This window comes from Lagenorhynchus albirostris, chromosome 6 (genome assembly GCF_949774975.1).
Source record: "Lagenorhynchus albirostris chromosome 6, mLagAlb1.1, whole genome shotgun sequence".
In the NCBI taxonomy this organism is placed as follows: Eukaryota; Metazoa; Chordata; class Mammalia; order Artiodactyla; family Delphinidae; genus Lagenorhynchus; species Lagenorhynchus albirostris.
In genome coordinates, this window is record NC_083100.1 from 4,522,929 (window position 1) to 4,538,223 (window position 15,295).

Sequence of the window (15,295 nt, forward strand, 5' to 3'; positions counted from 1 at the left end):
CCCCTGCATGTGCTCCACCGGGAAAGGGGTCTAATCAGCACGCGGGACATCAAAGCGCAGACCCGACTCGCTCAGCAGCCCCGTGGAGCGCGCAGCAAACACGCTGAAACGAGCCACAAAGATGCTCTGCAGGCAGGACTCAGCGCCATGGCGAGGCGTACACAGAGGCACCGGGGAATGTCACAGAGCACGCCGGCCGTGGGCAGCAGCCGCGCTTTAAATAGATGTAAAGAGACACCCACGGAGCTCAGAATTACTGAGGCAAAAGGTTTCACAGCGAGCTTATGACATAAATCACAGTTACCCGGTGCCCAGACAAAGGCACCAGCGCCGCAGCAGGCGGACTCGAAGCATCCGTCGGAGCCGCGCGCACTGCGCTGCCGCAAACATCAAAGCGGTGTCACGGCTGGGAAAGCAAAGCATGTGGACAATGCCAGGCCTTTCTGCCCGGCTGACCGCTACTTAACACCAGAGTCAGGTGGGGACGCGAGGGCAGGTGCAGGTGCGATGTCAGGATACGGCCAGGTTTGAATTCTGGAAGTTGCCGGGACGCAGGGGGCCCGGCCTGGAGGAGAGCGGGCAGGAGGGCAGAGAAACGCCCACGAGGGTGGATCCAGACCAGCTGCCGCTAGTTGACTTCGTGGGTTGGATGCTTGGTCTGGGATAAAGGCCTTTGCTCACGTGCCTCTCTCCTTCTGCCCCTCACCTGGGCAGTCATAAATAACTCACACTTAGATTTGCCCAGGAGTTGGGGAAGTGCCAGGCCAACACCGGTGATGAAAGCTCTCCCCGACAGGCGTCCCTTAAACACTTATTCATTCAACAAACATTTCTAGGGAGCGGCTGTGCTCCCGTGCCGGTGGGACAGTGTTGAACCGGAGCATGGGTATTTCCTGCCCTCATGGAGCGCCAGCCAGGTGGGTGAGATGGCCTTGACTCAGACAACCACACACACCACTGGGAAATTGCTGTGACGTGAAAAGCTGCAAAGCCAAGGCCCTCCAGACCTCGAAGGTACCAAACGAGGGGCCAGACCTGGCTGAGCAGCGAGTCCGAGGCTCCCTCGAGGGCTTATAGAGTGATTCTGGATCTGAAGACTGGAGACTTAGCTGTGTGAAGAGGGGAGGGGAAATCATTCCAGGCAGAAGAAACAGCAGGTGCAAAGGTCTTGGGGCAGAAGGAACTCTGCAATATGTGCAGGGGTGGGGGGTGGGGGGATGACCCAGTAGCTGGAGGGGAAACAGCAAGAGCCGGGACCCTAGGCAGGGCCCCCGTTAAGGGTTTGCGCCTTTGTCTTAAGAAAAATAGGAATCTATTACGTCATCTTAAGCAGGACAGGTGACATAATCCAGTAAGAATTGGAGGGTGATTTCTCTGCTCAGGGGTAGAGAACATGCTCTCTTGGGGGCTGCTGGGAAACCCCTGGCTGCCGTGCGGTCAGGTGAGGGATGCAGGTAGCTGGAGCAAGGGGAAATGGGAGGTGGAGGGCGAGAATGACAGATTCTAGAAATATCTGCAAACCTCCGGTCTTGCCTCTCCTTCTGGGCATTGACCACGCTGCACATATGGACCTGAAGTTTTTGTTTTCTTTTTACCGAATTACGGAACTAGGTAACGTGACTTCACACTCCAATTTCCTAGAGTTCTCCGTGGGGGGAGCCTGGGGTCGCAGTAGTCAAAACCCAGGGCTCCCTTCCCTGCCTTTACACAGCAGTGCTTGCACGCTGCCCCCATGGGAGCGGGGAGGGGAGCTATCAGCAGTAGCGCGCCTCTGTTTTCCTTGCTTTTGTTTTATTTCTCCATCTACATAGAAAGCAGTGTGCCCGTGTGATTTTTCCCCTTAATTTTCTTTCTGCCGCCTCATTAGCTGAAGAGAGTGTGCGCGGACCCTAATGCCATCAGCGTGTCAGAGTAACGTGGCAGCCGCTTCTCCACAGACAGCAAGGAGGCAGCGGAGATTTTTAAACTGTGTTGGCGTAAAAATAATGAAGGCAGCCAGCTGCCTGGCAAACGTGAGGGGGGCACAGCACGGAGGGGTTGGGAAGGGCCCGGGAGCCCCAGAGAGGTGGAACAGAGGAGAGACAGGAAATGAATTCCCAGAGACAGGCAATAAGACTTTGTCACAGTCCGTGACCCAGGGAGGAGGGGCCTGGAGGAGGGGAGCTCTTACTGAGGGAGGGCAGCTGTTCCTGGGGGCTGGGGCTTGAGGGGAGGGATGGGGATGTCCAGGTAGCATGCAGTCACTGGGAACCATTGAATATTTTGCAGAGAAGTGAGAGGGCCAATGGGAGGGTAGCTGGAGGGTCCAGATTGGCCTGAGGAAAGTCTGAAGATGCAGGAATTGCCTAGGATACCATGTAAAGACAGACTAGATCTGGAGGGATCCAGTGTGAACTGCTCTTTTCAATGGCATGGTTTCCTCCCAACACAGAAAAGGGGCCGATGGAATTCACTGTGCTCCCGGAAATGGCATGTTAGTGGTGGCTCGTGTAAGCCAGAAATACCAGCATGTCAAGAGCACACGGTGGGGTGCGAGGCTGGGCTGGGAAGATGCACGCCTGCCTGGCTCTCCCTCTGCAGCTCAGCCTACCGTGTTCATTCTCTCCTCCTCTAAAGCCCACTTAAGCCGGAGCTTGTGACAGTAATGGATTAGGGGAAAAACAAAATTGGGGTAGGGAGGGGACCAGAGATGATAATAGTAATAGGATCACCAATTTAAATGGGCAGCTGCTCCTGTCTTCATGTTAAAATATCTGTGAAGACGTAGACAGGAGGAAGGAAGGATGGAAGGAAGAGGGGGAGGGGGAGAAAGCAAACCCACGGCACCAACAGGAAGATCTCATGTCTGAGTCAGGAAGGGCTGACGCGGCTCTGCTCCACGGCCCTGAGTTTTCAGGCAATCAGGCAGACATTACAGACAAATAGTTTAAGTCCACCAGGCAGTAGGGGATGCTTGTGGAGGTGCAGTGCATCATGGGAGATGCAGTAAAGTGCAGAGGTGGAAACTGAGGAACCTGAGTTCCATGGCAACCTGCTACTTTGCTGGAGGGAGGGTGGGAGGAAGAGGCCTCCTGGTGGAGCACAGGTCACCAGGCTGGGCATCGCCCTCGCCAGCCTTCCTCCACTTTGCCCCTCCACCATCTCACAGGTGAACAGAGAACGGGACCATGGACTTCCCCTGCATGTTGACAGACCTCGTGTCTGGATCTCACCTTAATCAGAGATGAATACAGAAAAAAATTAATGGATTCATTGTGGGGAAGGGGAGAAGAAGAAAAATGAGATAGCATCCTGAGAGTAGAGACGAAATCTGTACCTCTCATCAAAAGATCCAGAAGAAGATCTGAAAAATTGTGTGCCCTGTGTGCCATCCTTTATGGAATGCAAGAAGATCTCGTCTTTAAATCCATAAAACCAGACAGGTTAAGCTGAGGAGTCAATAGAATGGCATGAAAAGGAAGATGGAGATAAATTTATACCAAGAAAGCAAGAGCACAGTGGTAGGTCAGATTACACATTAAAGGAAGTAGAAGGCAGAACTGATTCATTAAAAACATCAAATCAATGATGTAAGTGAGGGCGCTGGGCTGTTTGCATGTGTGCCCCCAGATCCAGTCCCTGCTGCCTCTGTGTTCTGCTCTGCGTCCTGATAGGGTACAGGGCCCCTCCAAGCTAACACGGAGCCCCATATCAGCTGGCTTCTGACTGGGTTCAGCCAACGGAGACACCATGGGGAATTGGAGGGGGAGGGGGAAAAGCCAAGGTATTTCTCCCCCTCTTCCTCCACCTCAGGTAGCTTCTACTGCAGCACGTGCATCTCCATGGCTCCAGTACCCCCAGGCGGCTCCTTCTCATAGCCACAGCCCCACCAGGCAGCCCCTTGGTTCCAGCCTCCCTTGTATCTCTCCTAACAAGAAGCACAGGCTTCAGGATTGGTGGTTTCTGAGTCTCAGTGACATCATCAAAGAACCAGATGCCTTTCAAGCTCAGTAAGTCAGCCTTGCCCTCAAAATGGTCCTTCTCTTGGTCCCTAAATGGCTTCCAGCAACTGGGCCAACCAGCCTCCTATTCAGATCCAGCTATTTTCTCTAGAAGCCCTGAGGAAGTCTTTCTTTGTGTCTTATTGGCCTCAGTTAGCTTAAACCTGCCCTTCCCCAAACCATTAAATGATGAGTGGAATAGAATTATCATGATTGAATTAATCTAATCATTTGGAGCGTTGGGAAGTCAACCACAGTGTTCACTACAAAGGACTAATATTAAAAGATCTTTTGGGGCTTCCCTGGTGGCAGAGTGGTTAAGAATACGCCTGCCAGTGCAGGAGACACGGGTTCAAGCCCTGGTCCAGGAAGATCCCACATGCCACAGAGCAACTAAGCCCATGCGCCACAACTACTGAGCCTGCGCTCTAGAGCCTCCAAGCCACAACTACTGAGCCTGTGTGCCACAACGACTGAAGCCTGCATGCCTAGAGCCCGTGCTCCCAACAAGAGAAGCCACCACAATGAGAAGCCTGCACACTGCAACGAAGAGTAGCCCCCACTTGCGGCAACTAGAGAAAGCCCACATGCAGCAACGAAGACCCAACGCAGCCAAAAATAAAAATAAATAAAATAAATTTATTTTAAAAAAAAAAGAGGGCTTCCCTGGTGGCGCAGTGGTGGAGAGTCCACCTGCCGATGCAGGGGACACGGGTTCGTGCCCAGGTCCAGGAAGATCCTGCATGCTGCGGAGCAGCTGGGCCCATGAGCCATGCCACTGGGCCTGCGCGTCCAGAGCCTGTGCTCCGCAACGGGAGAGGCCGCAGCAGTGAGAGGCCCGCGTACCACAAAAAAAGAAAAAAAAAAAAAAAAGAACTTCTTAAGTGCAAAAGAAAAAACAAAGCCAAGAAACTAAAAAACAAAGTGATGGTCGTAAAGGACAAAGAGCAGAGAGCCCATTCACAGATAAGTGATATTATTGAAGAACATACAACAATGGATCAGAAACAATAATCAAAGACATAATAGAAGAAGACTTAGCTGCACTAAAATATCTTAACATAGAGAAGTTGAATGGACATTCTCTGCAAATCAGTGATGGGAGACACATACCTATATACACTCTAAAAAAAATGTTCTAAAAAGGCTTGCAGAGTATCCAAGCAGCAAACAGGTTATTCATAAGGGAATAAAAATCAGGCTGGACTCAGATTTCTCTGCTGCAGTGTTATTGTAAGACAATGAAATATCACCTACAGATTTTTAAAGCAAAGGTTCGGACGCTAGAATTCTAGTTTCAGCCAAGATAGCTTTCATTTTGAGGCAAAAGAAAGACACTTTTAGATATCAAGGGCTCATAAGACATGCCTTCCTAATGCATTTTTTTAAAAGAAAAAATATTTCTGTTTACTGCATTATTTATTCAACAAATATTTATTGAACACCAGCCATTTGCCAACAACATACTAGAGGCTTAGGATAGCTAATGAGTGAATAAATCAGGGGAAAAATGTATTGCTTCCCTCATGGAGCTTACATTCTAATGGGGCAGACAGACATTAAACAACAAGCATAATAAATGGGCCAATAAAATGATAAGGGCTAGGGGAGAAGAAGCAAGACGGGAGACAGTGCGTTTTAAAGAGGGTAGTTAGGATGGGTGGTTTCTGAGTAGACTTCAGAGAGGTGAGGGAATCAGCTAAGCAGATGTCTAGGCAAAGAGCAGCCCAGCAGACAGGCCAGAAGTCTGTGGCCCCAAGGCTGGAGTGAGCCTGATCCACGTGGGGAACAACAGAGGAAGCCGTGTGGCTGAAGGTGGAGAGAACCAGTGGGACAGTAGCAGGAGATGAGATGGGAGAGGTGGGGGAGGGGCACAGACCGTGTGGGGTCTCGTAGGACATTGCAATGACTTTGGCCATTGGAGTGGTTTGAGCAGAGGAGGAGTATGGCCTGACTAACATTTTATGAGGCTTCTTGCGGTCTCCATGTTGAGAACATACTTTAGGAAGAACAGAAGGGAAGTGGGGAGATGACTTAGGAGGTTGTGACCTTAATCCACCTGAGGGATGACGGTGGCATGGACACGGGAGGTGGTCTGGTTCTGGATGTATTTTGAAGGTGGTCTGGTTCTGGATGTATTCTCCATGTTGAGAACATACTTTAGGAAGAACAGAAGGGAAGTGGGGAGATGACTTAGGAGGTTGTGACCTTAATCCACCTGAGGGATGACGGTGGCATGGACACGGGAGGTGGTCTGGTTCTGGATGTATTTTGAAGGTGGAGCCAACAGGATTTCTTGACAGATTGGCTGTGGGATATGAGAGAAGAGGAGTCAAAGATGACTCCAAGACTTTTAGCCTGAGAGACTGAAAGGTGAGATGCATCATCAACTGATATGGGGAAGCTTATGGGGAAAGTAAGTCCGGGGCTGAGGGAGAGACTTGGGATTTACGTTTCCGATACATTAAGTGTGAGATAGAGCCAGCCACAAGGAGATACCAAGTAAGCAGTTGGCTATTCAAGCCTGGAGCTTGGGAGGGAAGTTTGACTGACCTGGAGATACGCTTTTGAGGGCCGGTGGCATATGGATGGTATTTAAAGCCAGGAAGCTGAATGAGATCACCAGGAAGGGAGAGTAAATAGAGAAGAGGAAGGAGGACTAAATCCAAGGCCATTCCAGCAGGGAGAAGATGCAGAGATGAGAAAGTAGCAGAGGAAACAGAAGGAGCAGCAGTGAGGGAGGTGAAGGAGTAGAAGTGTGGCTTCCTGGAAGCCAAGAGAAGAACACGTCAAGTGGAGGACGTGATCAACTGTGTCAGAAGTGCTGATAGACAGCACGAGGCAAGGCAGAGCTGTGACCACCAGATGCAGCCTGCTCACGGGCGCTCTTGGCACGGGCGGGTTGGGTGGAGTACTGGAGACAAAAGGCCAGATGGGATGGGAGTAGCCAGCTGACCAAGAGGTGATGGGAAAGACTGTCTCAGGATTGGGAAACTCAATCTGCACATTGTCTCAGGTCAACCTCTTAAATATCTCTCAAAATCTTTCTTCTCTTTCCATCCTGGCTGCCACCAGCTGAGGTTAGGCCACCACCATCTCTCCGCTAGATTGCAAAAATACCCTCATAACTGGGCTGTCTGCCTCCAATATGGCCCCATGAAACTCTTCTCAACACTGTAGCCATGGTGACATTTCTAAAATTAAAACCTGACCCTGTCACTCCTCCACTCATCCTTCAAGGCCTCTTGGGTGCCCTCGGGATAAGTCCAGCCTCCCTGTCATGGCAGACAGTGGTCTTCTAGATCTGACCCTGCTTTCCTCTCCAGTCCCAGTTTTCACTACTCCCCGTGTCCAACTCCATGCCACAGCCAGTATTTTTTGTTCCTTTTCACCTCCCAAGTTTGGTAAATGTTTTCTCCACCTAGAACATTTTGGTCCTCAGAACTCTCCACACCTTTCGTAACTCCTACTCCATGTCTTAGCTTGAATGTCACTTCCTCCAGAAATCTTTCCTTGATCAACTCACCACCCCATTGCAAATCTAGGTCTGAGTTAGGTGTCATTTCTAGCACCTGGTGATTCTCTCACCATAGTACTGTGGCACCTATACATTTATTTTTATTACTACTACTACTACTACTATTACTTGAGACTGTATCATTTGGGGCCGTAAAATTCTGTGAAGCCAAGGCTTGCCTTTGTTATCACACAAACATAACACAATCTTTAACTTCTAGTAGGAAATTGATTAAATATCTGTGGAATGAATGGCTTAAACAACCCAGTTAAAATAGAGACAACTTAAATAATTGTCAGGCAGGTGGTGAAACTAAATGCAACTACCAAAAGTTATTTCCCAAGGAGATATATAGCATAAAATAAGATCTTGTACTAATTATAATCCGGAACACAAACTTCAGATGTTACTAAGGAGGGAGAAGAATTGGTTAAGAGAGGTGAGAGAAGGGATAATGGTACATCTAGAGCGCAAAAGATACTATTTTGATGTTTAGAGAAATATAGGTTAATATTATTTTTTTATTCTGAAGGTAACCACTGGTACAATTTTAAATAAGATATAGACTTCCAAAATATAAAAGATAGGGACTTCCCTGGTGGCACAGTGGTTAAGAATCCACCTGCCAGTGCAGGGGACATGGGTTCGATCCCTGGTCTGGGAAGATCCCACATGCTGCGGAACAGCTAAGCCCGTGCACCACAACTACTGAGCCTGTACTCTAGAGCCCACGAGCCACAACTACTGAAGCCCGAGCACCCAGAGCCTGTGCTCTGCAACAAGAGAAGCCACCGCAATGTGAAGCCCACGCAAGGCAACAAAGACCCAATGCAGCCAAAAAAAAAATCTTTTTTAAATATATAAACGATAAATACAAAGAAAATACAAACCTGTGTAACAGAAATCAGACAACAAAGGAAACAAGAAGCATAAAAAATCGTAAGGAATAAAACGATAGAAGTAAAACCAGACAGATTATCTATAACAATAAATACAAATTTCTTAAGTTACCCTATTACCAGTAGAGACTCTCAAACGCTTTAAAACAACGTGAAACAAAAGGTTAGAATTAAAGAGTGGGCAGAGGTAATTCTAGCAAAAACAAACTGAAAATAAAATGATGTACTGATATCAATATGCAATGTAGAAGAGTCCCAGGGAAATACACAAAATGAGAAGAAAAGATTCGCTCGACACTGATAAAGGATACAGTCCACAGTGAAGAGATAACCATTAAGAACCTTACATGCCAAAAAGAGATTATGTTACAATGGAGAAAGTAACTGAAAAATAATAATTCTAGATGATTTTTAATTCATATCTCAGTCTTTCCCATAGATAAAGTAGGGGAAAAAAATTTAGAAGCTTCCAATCATAAATGTGACATATACATGTTGAACTTTGAACCGTCAAACAGAATACAACTTCTAGTACTTCAAAATCAGACATTATGTAAAGCCGGAATACAATACTCCAGAAAATTAATAGCAAAAGTTAATTTTTAAAAATAATTTATGGAGTTCCTTGGTGGCCTAGTGGTTAGGATTCTAGGCTTTCACTGCCGTGACCCGAGTTCAATCCTTGGTTGGGAAACTGAGATCCCGCAAGCCGCAAGGCACAGTGTGGCCAAAAATTTTTAAAAATTAACTTTTTGAAAGTTTCATCACACGCTCCCAAATGGATACTGCGTCAGTAGTTATTTAATTGCAGACTGTTTAAGAAAGAAAGACAGTGACAACATTGTGCGTCAAAACTTATGGCTCGGACCACACCTCTGTTCAAAGGAAGATCCAGAGCGCTTGAAAAATTGCTTTATTGTGACACAAGGGAAAACATATTGTCAAGTTAACTGAGCAGTCAGTCCAGGGAGCTGGAAAGAGAAATGGAGAAAGGGATTAATAACGATAAAGGCAAAAAGTAATAGATTGGAATATTTTTAAAGAGAACTGATCAATGTAATCCAATAGCTGGTTTCCTGAGGAAAAAATTAAAATAGACAAAATTCCAGCAAGACTAAACATGAAAAACAATTCCCAATACAATCATAGTGAATCTCAAATGAGACAGGGTGCTTATTCCTATATACAGTGGAGATACGCCCCCGCCCAGATTTGTTCTCCACCTGCGTGGAGACGTCTGCAAGGCTCCTGGCCCTTGCTTCCTGGCTTTCACCAGTGCAGTGTCCCAGAAGTAGGGGAGGAAGGAGAGCGAGGTCAGAGGATGTATCCACTTGGCGCCCTCTCAGCTTCAGGCTGGTTGTGTGTCCCGAGCCAAGGATCACCCACCCCATTCTCTCACCCTGCAGACCCAGGAGTGGAAATAGCTCTGCTGCCAGCTCTATATCAATGCACTGTTCCCTGTGGTTCCCCTGGCTATAAATAAGCCCCGTATCAATAAACCCTCCTGGAATGATCCTGTATCGAGTATGCCATCTATTCCCTGTTAGAACCCTGACTGATACACATGAAATGCTAAATTTCTTTTCTTTTTCCAGGAAAATATAGGTGAACAAAATTGAGCCAAGAAGAAATCAAAACAAAATATGCCAGTAACCATGAAAGAACTTGAAAATATTAAATTATCACCTACAGCTAAAGGCTAGGCTTAAAAGCTTCAAATGAAAGGTCCGTCATGCTTTCTTATTTCCCATAATTATCTACTTTTCAAAATCTACCAGAGTATTAAAAAGATAGTTTTCTCAGATGGTTTTACTAAGTTAACATAAAGTGATATTAAAACCTGACAATAATAGCTCAAAAAGCTGAAACTGTAAACCACATTTAGTTATCAAGAGAGCTGCAAAAATCTTAGCAAGTTGAATCTGCCATTCTATTTAGAAGAATAGCCAGAGTCTGTTTTGTGAAGGTAAAAATGGGTTAATATTGGAAAGCCTTTTGGTATCAACTTGACTAGAAAAAGGCAAAAAAAATAAATCCTAAAATTTGTAGTAACCTAGGAATACAAAGATATTTCCTTAACTTAGAGTATTTATGTGAAACTAATACCCAAGATTATGGTGAAATGTTAGAGACAATCCTATTAAAATCAGGACTAAGATGCTGATGCCTGCTATCAATGTTGCTATTTAACATTGAATTTTAACGCTCTAGCCAATGTAATAGGACAATAAAAATAAGAAATATTAATACTGAGGAGGAGAAAATACCATTATTTGCGAAAATGATTCCCTACCTGAAAAATAACCTTAATAAATAAAATGTACTTATAAATCAATAGAAAAAATGAATACACTGTAGAAAAAATGAGCAAAAGACATAATTTAGCAATTCACAAAAGAAGAAAGGCAAATGGTCAGCCAAAAGTAAACATGCCATATTGTACCTATCAGATTTAAATAATTAATGAGATGGTCTGGGTAGGAAGAAAGAGGCACTCTCATACTCAGTTCTTTAAAAAGTGTAATAACTTACTTATAATTTGACAGTATGTTTTAAAAGCTTTAAAACATACACAGCCTTCGACCCTGCAGTTCTACTTCCAGCAATGCAGTATAAGCAATCTAAATAACTACAGCTGGGGGCAGAGAGAGAGAGAATTGTGTTCACAGATGTTCACTGTTTATAATATCAAAAAATACTGAGGCATCTTATAGTAGTTCATTCATTGAATTCATTATGATATGTTCATACAATATTTTATGGCCACTAAAAATGATGTTTAAATGCTCATTTATAATTTTTGAATTGTTCACAATCTATTTTGATAAAAAATAAATTTTCAAAATGATGTACAAAGCATTGGCTCATTTTGGTATATATATTAATTCCTTGTCTAAATGCATATAACCTTAGTATATACAAAATGTTGACAGTGGTTATCTCTGAACAAAGAAATGTGAAATTTAAAAATTTTGCTTTCCTGGGTCTTAAAGGGATGTTAGATCTGAAAGAAGCTAGGTACGCTGTAAAGGGAGCAACCGTATTGGGTGTGTTCAAGGAGCACCGGTGAGCGTGCTGCAGGCCAGGCTTGCCATTGGCTCTGACTGTTGTCTACTGTAGGTATTTGGTGCCTGACCTTAGAAAAATTGCTTAACCTCAGTTTTCTCAACCAGGAAATAAAAAGAACAATTCTGCAACACTTGGTAAGTCCTAAACCTCACAAACAGAGAATAATGAAGTTGCCCTGCCCCTCCCCAAAATCAAATCTGAATTTGGTCAAGCTTCTGAACCCAGCTACTAATTTACAGAAAGCCGAGAAAGAGCGGCATGCCCCAGGGATACAATCAGCAAAATCCCAGCAGTGAGAAACTCTACAGGACAAATAACCTAGTTTCTTCCACAAATATGTCAACATGAAACAGAAAAGAAAGACCTGAAAATATATCATATCAACCAATGTAAAGGTGTTGGTCTTATTTGAATTCTTATTCAAACAAACAAATGACTGTTTTTGATATAATGGCATTTAAGAGAAATTTGTGAATTTAACCATTGACTATATATTAGGTGATACTAAGAAACTATTGTTAATTTCTCAGCTGTTACAGTGACAACTGTGTTTGCATTTCTTCTAAACTTCCTTTAAGAGACACACAAATATTTACGGATGAAATGATGATACACTGAATTTGCTTTAAAATAACATTAGGGAGGGGATCTGGAGGTATGGATAGGGGAGGATTGGCCATGAACTGATGTGGGTATGTGAGGGTTTCCCCTACTATTCAGTCTACTTTGTGTACTTTCGAACTTCTTCATAACAACAACACCAAAAAGAAGTTTATTTTTTAAAAAGCAAGTACTGTTTCCATCTCTATGAAGCTGATGGACTTGAACTGTAGACTTTGCAAATTAGAAAATAAACATTCTTTGCCAGTGGGGACTCTGAAAATAAAACGGAAAGGCCAAGTGGAGAAGAAATGCAACAGCGAAGCAATTCTTCTCCCCCAGTTTCCCAACACATTAGAAAATCGAAGTAAGAAACTGGGAACACCATCCTTGGGCCAGATTCCCTCCCAGCAGAGCATACTTCTTTTTCTCTGAGCAGCTCCCCGGAGCCAAAGGAGCCTGCCCGGCCATCAGTATATTCCTCCTGGGAACTTGAATGCCTACCGCTTGGCCCAGACGTTTCGTGTTGATAAGACAGCCCCTTACAGAGCTCTGCCCTGTGCTTACCTGTGCACTAGCTCCTGGGGCCCTACAACGGCCCTATTGTACTGTTACTGGGATTGCTACCGTTCCCTGGGAGGACAGTGACGTCGCACAGCCAGGAAGTAGCAGCAGTGGGACCCAAGCACACCCTCCTGTCTCCCCACCCTTTCCCACCTGGACCCAAAACCCAGCCCACCCAAACTGTGCCTCCCACCATTTCCAACCAGGTGCTGAAGACCTGCGCGCCAGCCCCCGCTGTCCTCGAGGTTCTTTTCAACTCCTACCCTCAGCTCCGGGTGTCAGAGTCCTGGAAGGAGGTGATCCCTGAAGAAGTGTTTCAGGTGAGGAAGCTGCCCCTTCTTCCCCCGTTAGTACAAGACTGTCGTCTGTTTCTGTTCACCCACGTGTGGAGTTTTGCACTAATACTCAGGTAAGTAGAAAACATCTGGAGAACGGACGAGAAAGGCAAATTGGGGGCATATCTGATGTGTCTGCTTTTCTTCTGGAGGCTCAGTAATCACACAGCCTGTGGTTCTGATTGGGGTCCTGTGGGCTGCAAGGAACAGAAAACCGACCCACACAGGCTTAAGAAGCTCAGGGCTGCAGTAACCAGTGTCCAGAGGAGGGTGGGCCGTGGAGGTCCTGGCTCCTGGGTGTCAGTTTCTTTCTCTGACAGCTTAAGATATGACCAAGGCAGCTGCGGGCACTGCGTCCACATACAACAAAGTCCACAGGTGACTGTCAATTAAGAAAGAGAGAACTTTTTTTTTCTAGAAGCCTCTAGAAAATGTCCCCTCGTGTTTCACTGATTTGAGTCCTGTTCAGATTACTGAACAACAAAGTGTGCTCTGCAAAGCGGGTGGGCAGAGGGGAATTCTAGGAGGTTCTACCCATAGTATCTGAAATCACCCAAAGCAGACTTCCGTCTGACTGGGCAGGAGCTGCACTTGAGAAAAGTATCCGGACCCTCTCGAGGAGGGTTGTCCCGCATCAGTAGCCGGGAAAGGATCACCTGTGCCGCCAGGGCTCTTCTGTCTGGGAGAGAGACGTGTGTCGGTTCCGTGTGCCCAGACTGACGTTCCCCCGCCTTCCTTTCAGATGCACCAGCCTTTCTACCAGTCCCTCTTTGCCTTGGCCCACAGCCCGCGCTGTCTGCAGCATCTCTGCCGCTGTGCCATTCGGAAGCTGTTTAGCAGAAAGTGCTTTTATCTCGTGCCCCAGTTGCCCTTGCCCAAGTCCCTGCAAAATTACCTTCTTCTGGAGCCAGAGGGGGTTTTGCACTGAAACCCAGAGATTTGGACCAAGACACTTGTGCTCTTCTGTGGAGGCTCCAGGGTTACGAGGGGCCCTGGATGGGACTTGGCACCCACCCTGTGCACGGACCTCACCCAGCTTCAGGTCCACCTGGGCATGGCATTGGCAATAGAGGCCCTTTCTGCCTCTCAGGGTTGCTTGTAAGGACTGGAACTGTGAATAACGTAGTACTTGTATCAGAAAGTACCTTTCAACGGAGGTTGAACTAAAAGGTATACATATTTTTCCAAGGTCTGTCTCCTGCCCACAATGCGTTGGCAGCATTCGAGCTGCACCCCGCCCCCCCCCCCAGCCTTCAGGCCCTCTGCCTCAAGGGGAACACCCCACCCTTCCTAGTGCTCAGACCCTTGGAAAGACTCTGTCCCCCAAACGTGACAGACGTACACATTGAGAGAGGACACTTCTGTATCGAGAGCCCCTGCCTGGGAGCCCACTGGTGCTTCCCAGCGTATCACAGTCCAGAGTCCCTAGAAGGACGTCAGAGGGGTGGTGAGCCAGACGTTCTGATCCGATGTGGGTCTTCTGTGCAACAGCCTTACCAAACGCCAGCGGATCCAGCTGTGGGGAACAGTCCAGGAAGCCAGATGCCAGGGACAGACACAGGTTCCTGGAGGTTGCCGTCAGCTCAGCCCGAGCGTCCGGGATCGGAGAGCATCCTTAAAGGTTGAGGGCTGTGTTAACCGTGTCTTTCATTTTCTGTATTCTGGTGCTTCGACATCTGGGGCCTTTCGGACCCTGGAGGGACTGCTCCTCCCAGGGTTAGCCAACTCCTAGAGATTGTAAACAACATGCCCCCAGGCATCCTTTTCAAATACACCTCGACCAATCCAGAGTTCACTACCCACCACCTCCCTGGAGCTCCAGCCACTGCCCCTCCAGAGCCAGTCCCGACAACCAAGGCCAGCCCCTCTGCCCTGGAGCCCACTGCAGTCATTCAGACTAGCCAGTCCTACGCCTGTGTGTCCTGCCTCGCCTATCCTTTCCATGGAAACCACAATAAAGTCTCTTGCCCGTGTCCCCTCCCCCCACTTCCTGATCAACCCTGGTGCTTCCCCGTGTGGTGTGACCCTTCTCTTGGGAATGGTGACTAATAAACTATCTCTTCATTGATAACTGTCTCCCAATCTGTTGGCCCTACTAGACCTCACATTTTCTATTAAAAACCATCTCTTAAAACAAGGACTCTTTGTTTTCATCCTCTGAGGATAAGCAGTGGCTGCCCATTTTCCAGTTTGAGCCCGTGCAAGGTGCGGCTGGGACGAACCTCAGGAGGGCGGGCATGCCATCCCACTGTTCACAGTGCGGAAGTGGGGGTTCCACACCCCAGTAGATAACTGCGGTCTAAGGTGGGATGCTCTGTCTGTGAGTGAAGC

General features: G+C 46.9%; 1 protein-coding gene across 3 annotated transcripts in view; it reads left to right on the top strand.

Annotated features, from left to right (window-relative positions):
- Positions 1-15,035, top strand: part of ASB18 (ankyrin repeat and SOCS box containing 18) — a 63,193-nt gene extending 48,158 nt beyond the window's left edge. For all 3 annotated transcript variants that reach the window (XM_060151775.1, XM_060151774.1, XM_060151773.1), the window contains 2 exons: positions 12,836-12,949; positions 13,707-15,035. In XM_060151775.1, the coding sequence (XP_060007758.1) occupies positions 12,836-12,949; positions 13,707-13,892 (300 nt within the window). In that variant the 3' untranslated portion in view covers positions 13,893-15,035. The remainder of the gene's footprint in view (positions 1-12,835; positions 12,950-13,706) is intronic.
- The last annotated feature ends 260 nt before the right edge of the window (positions 15,036-15,295 follow it).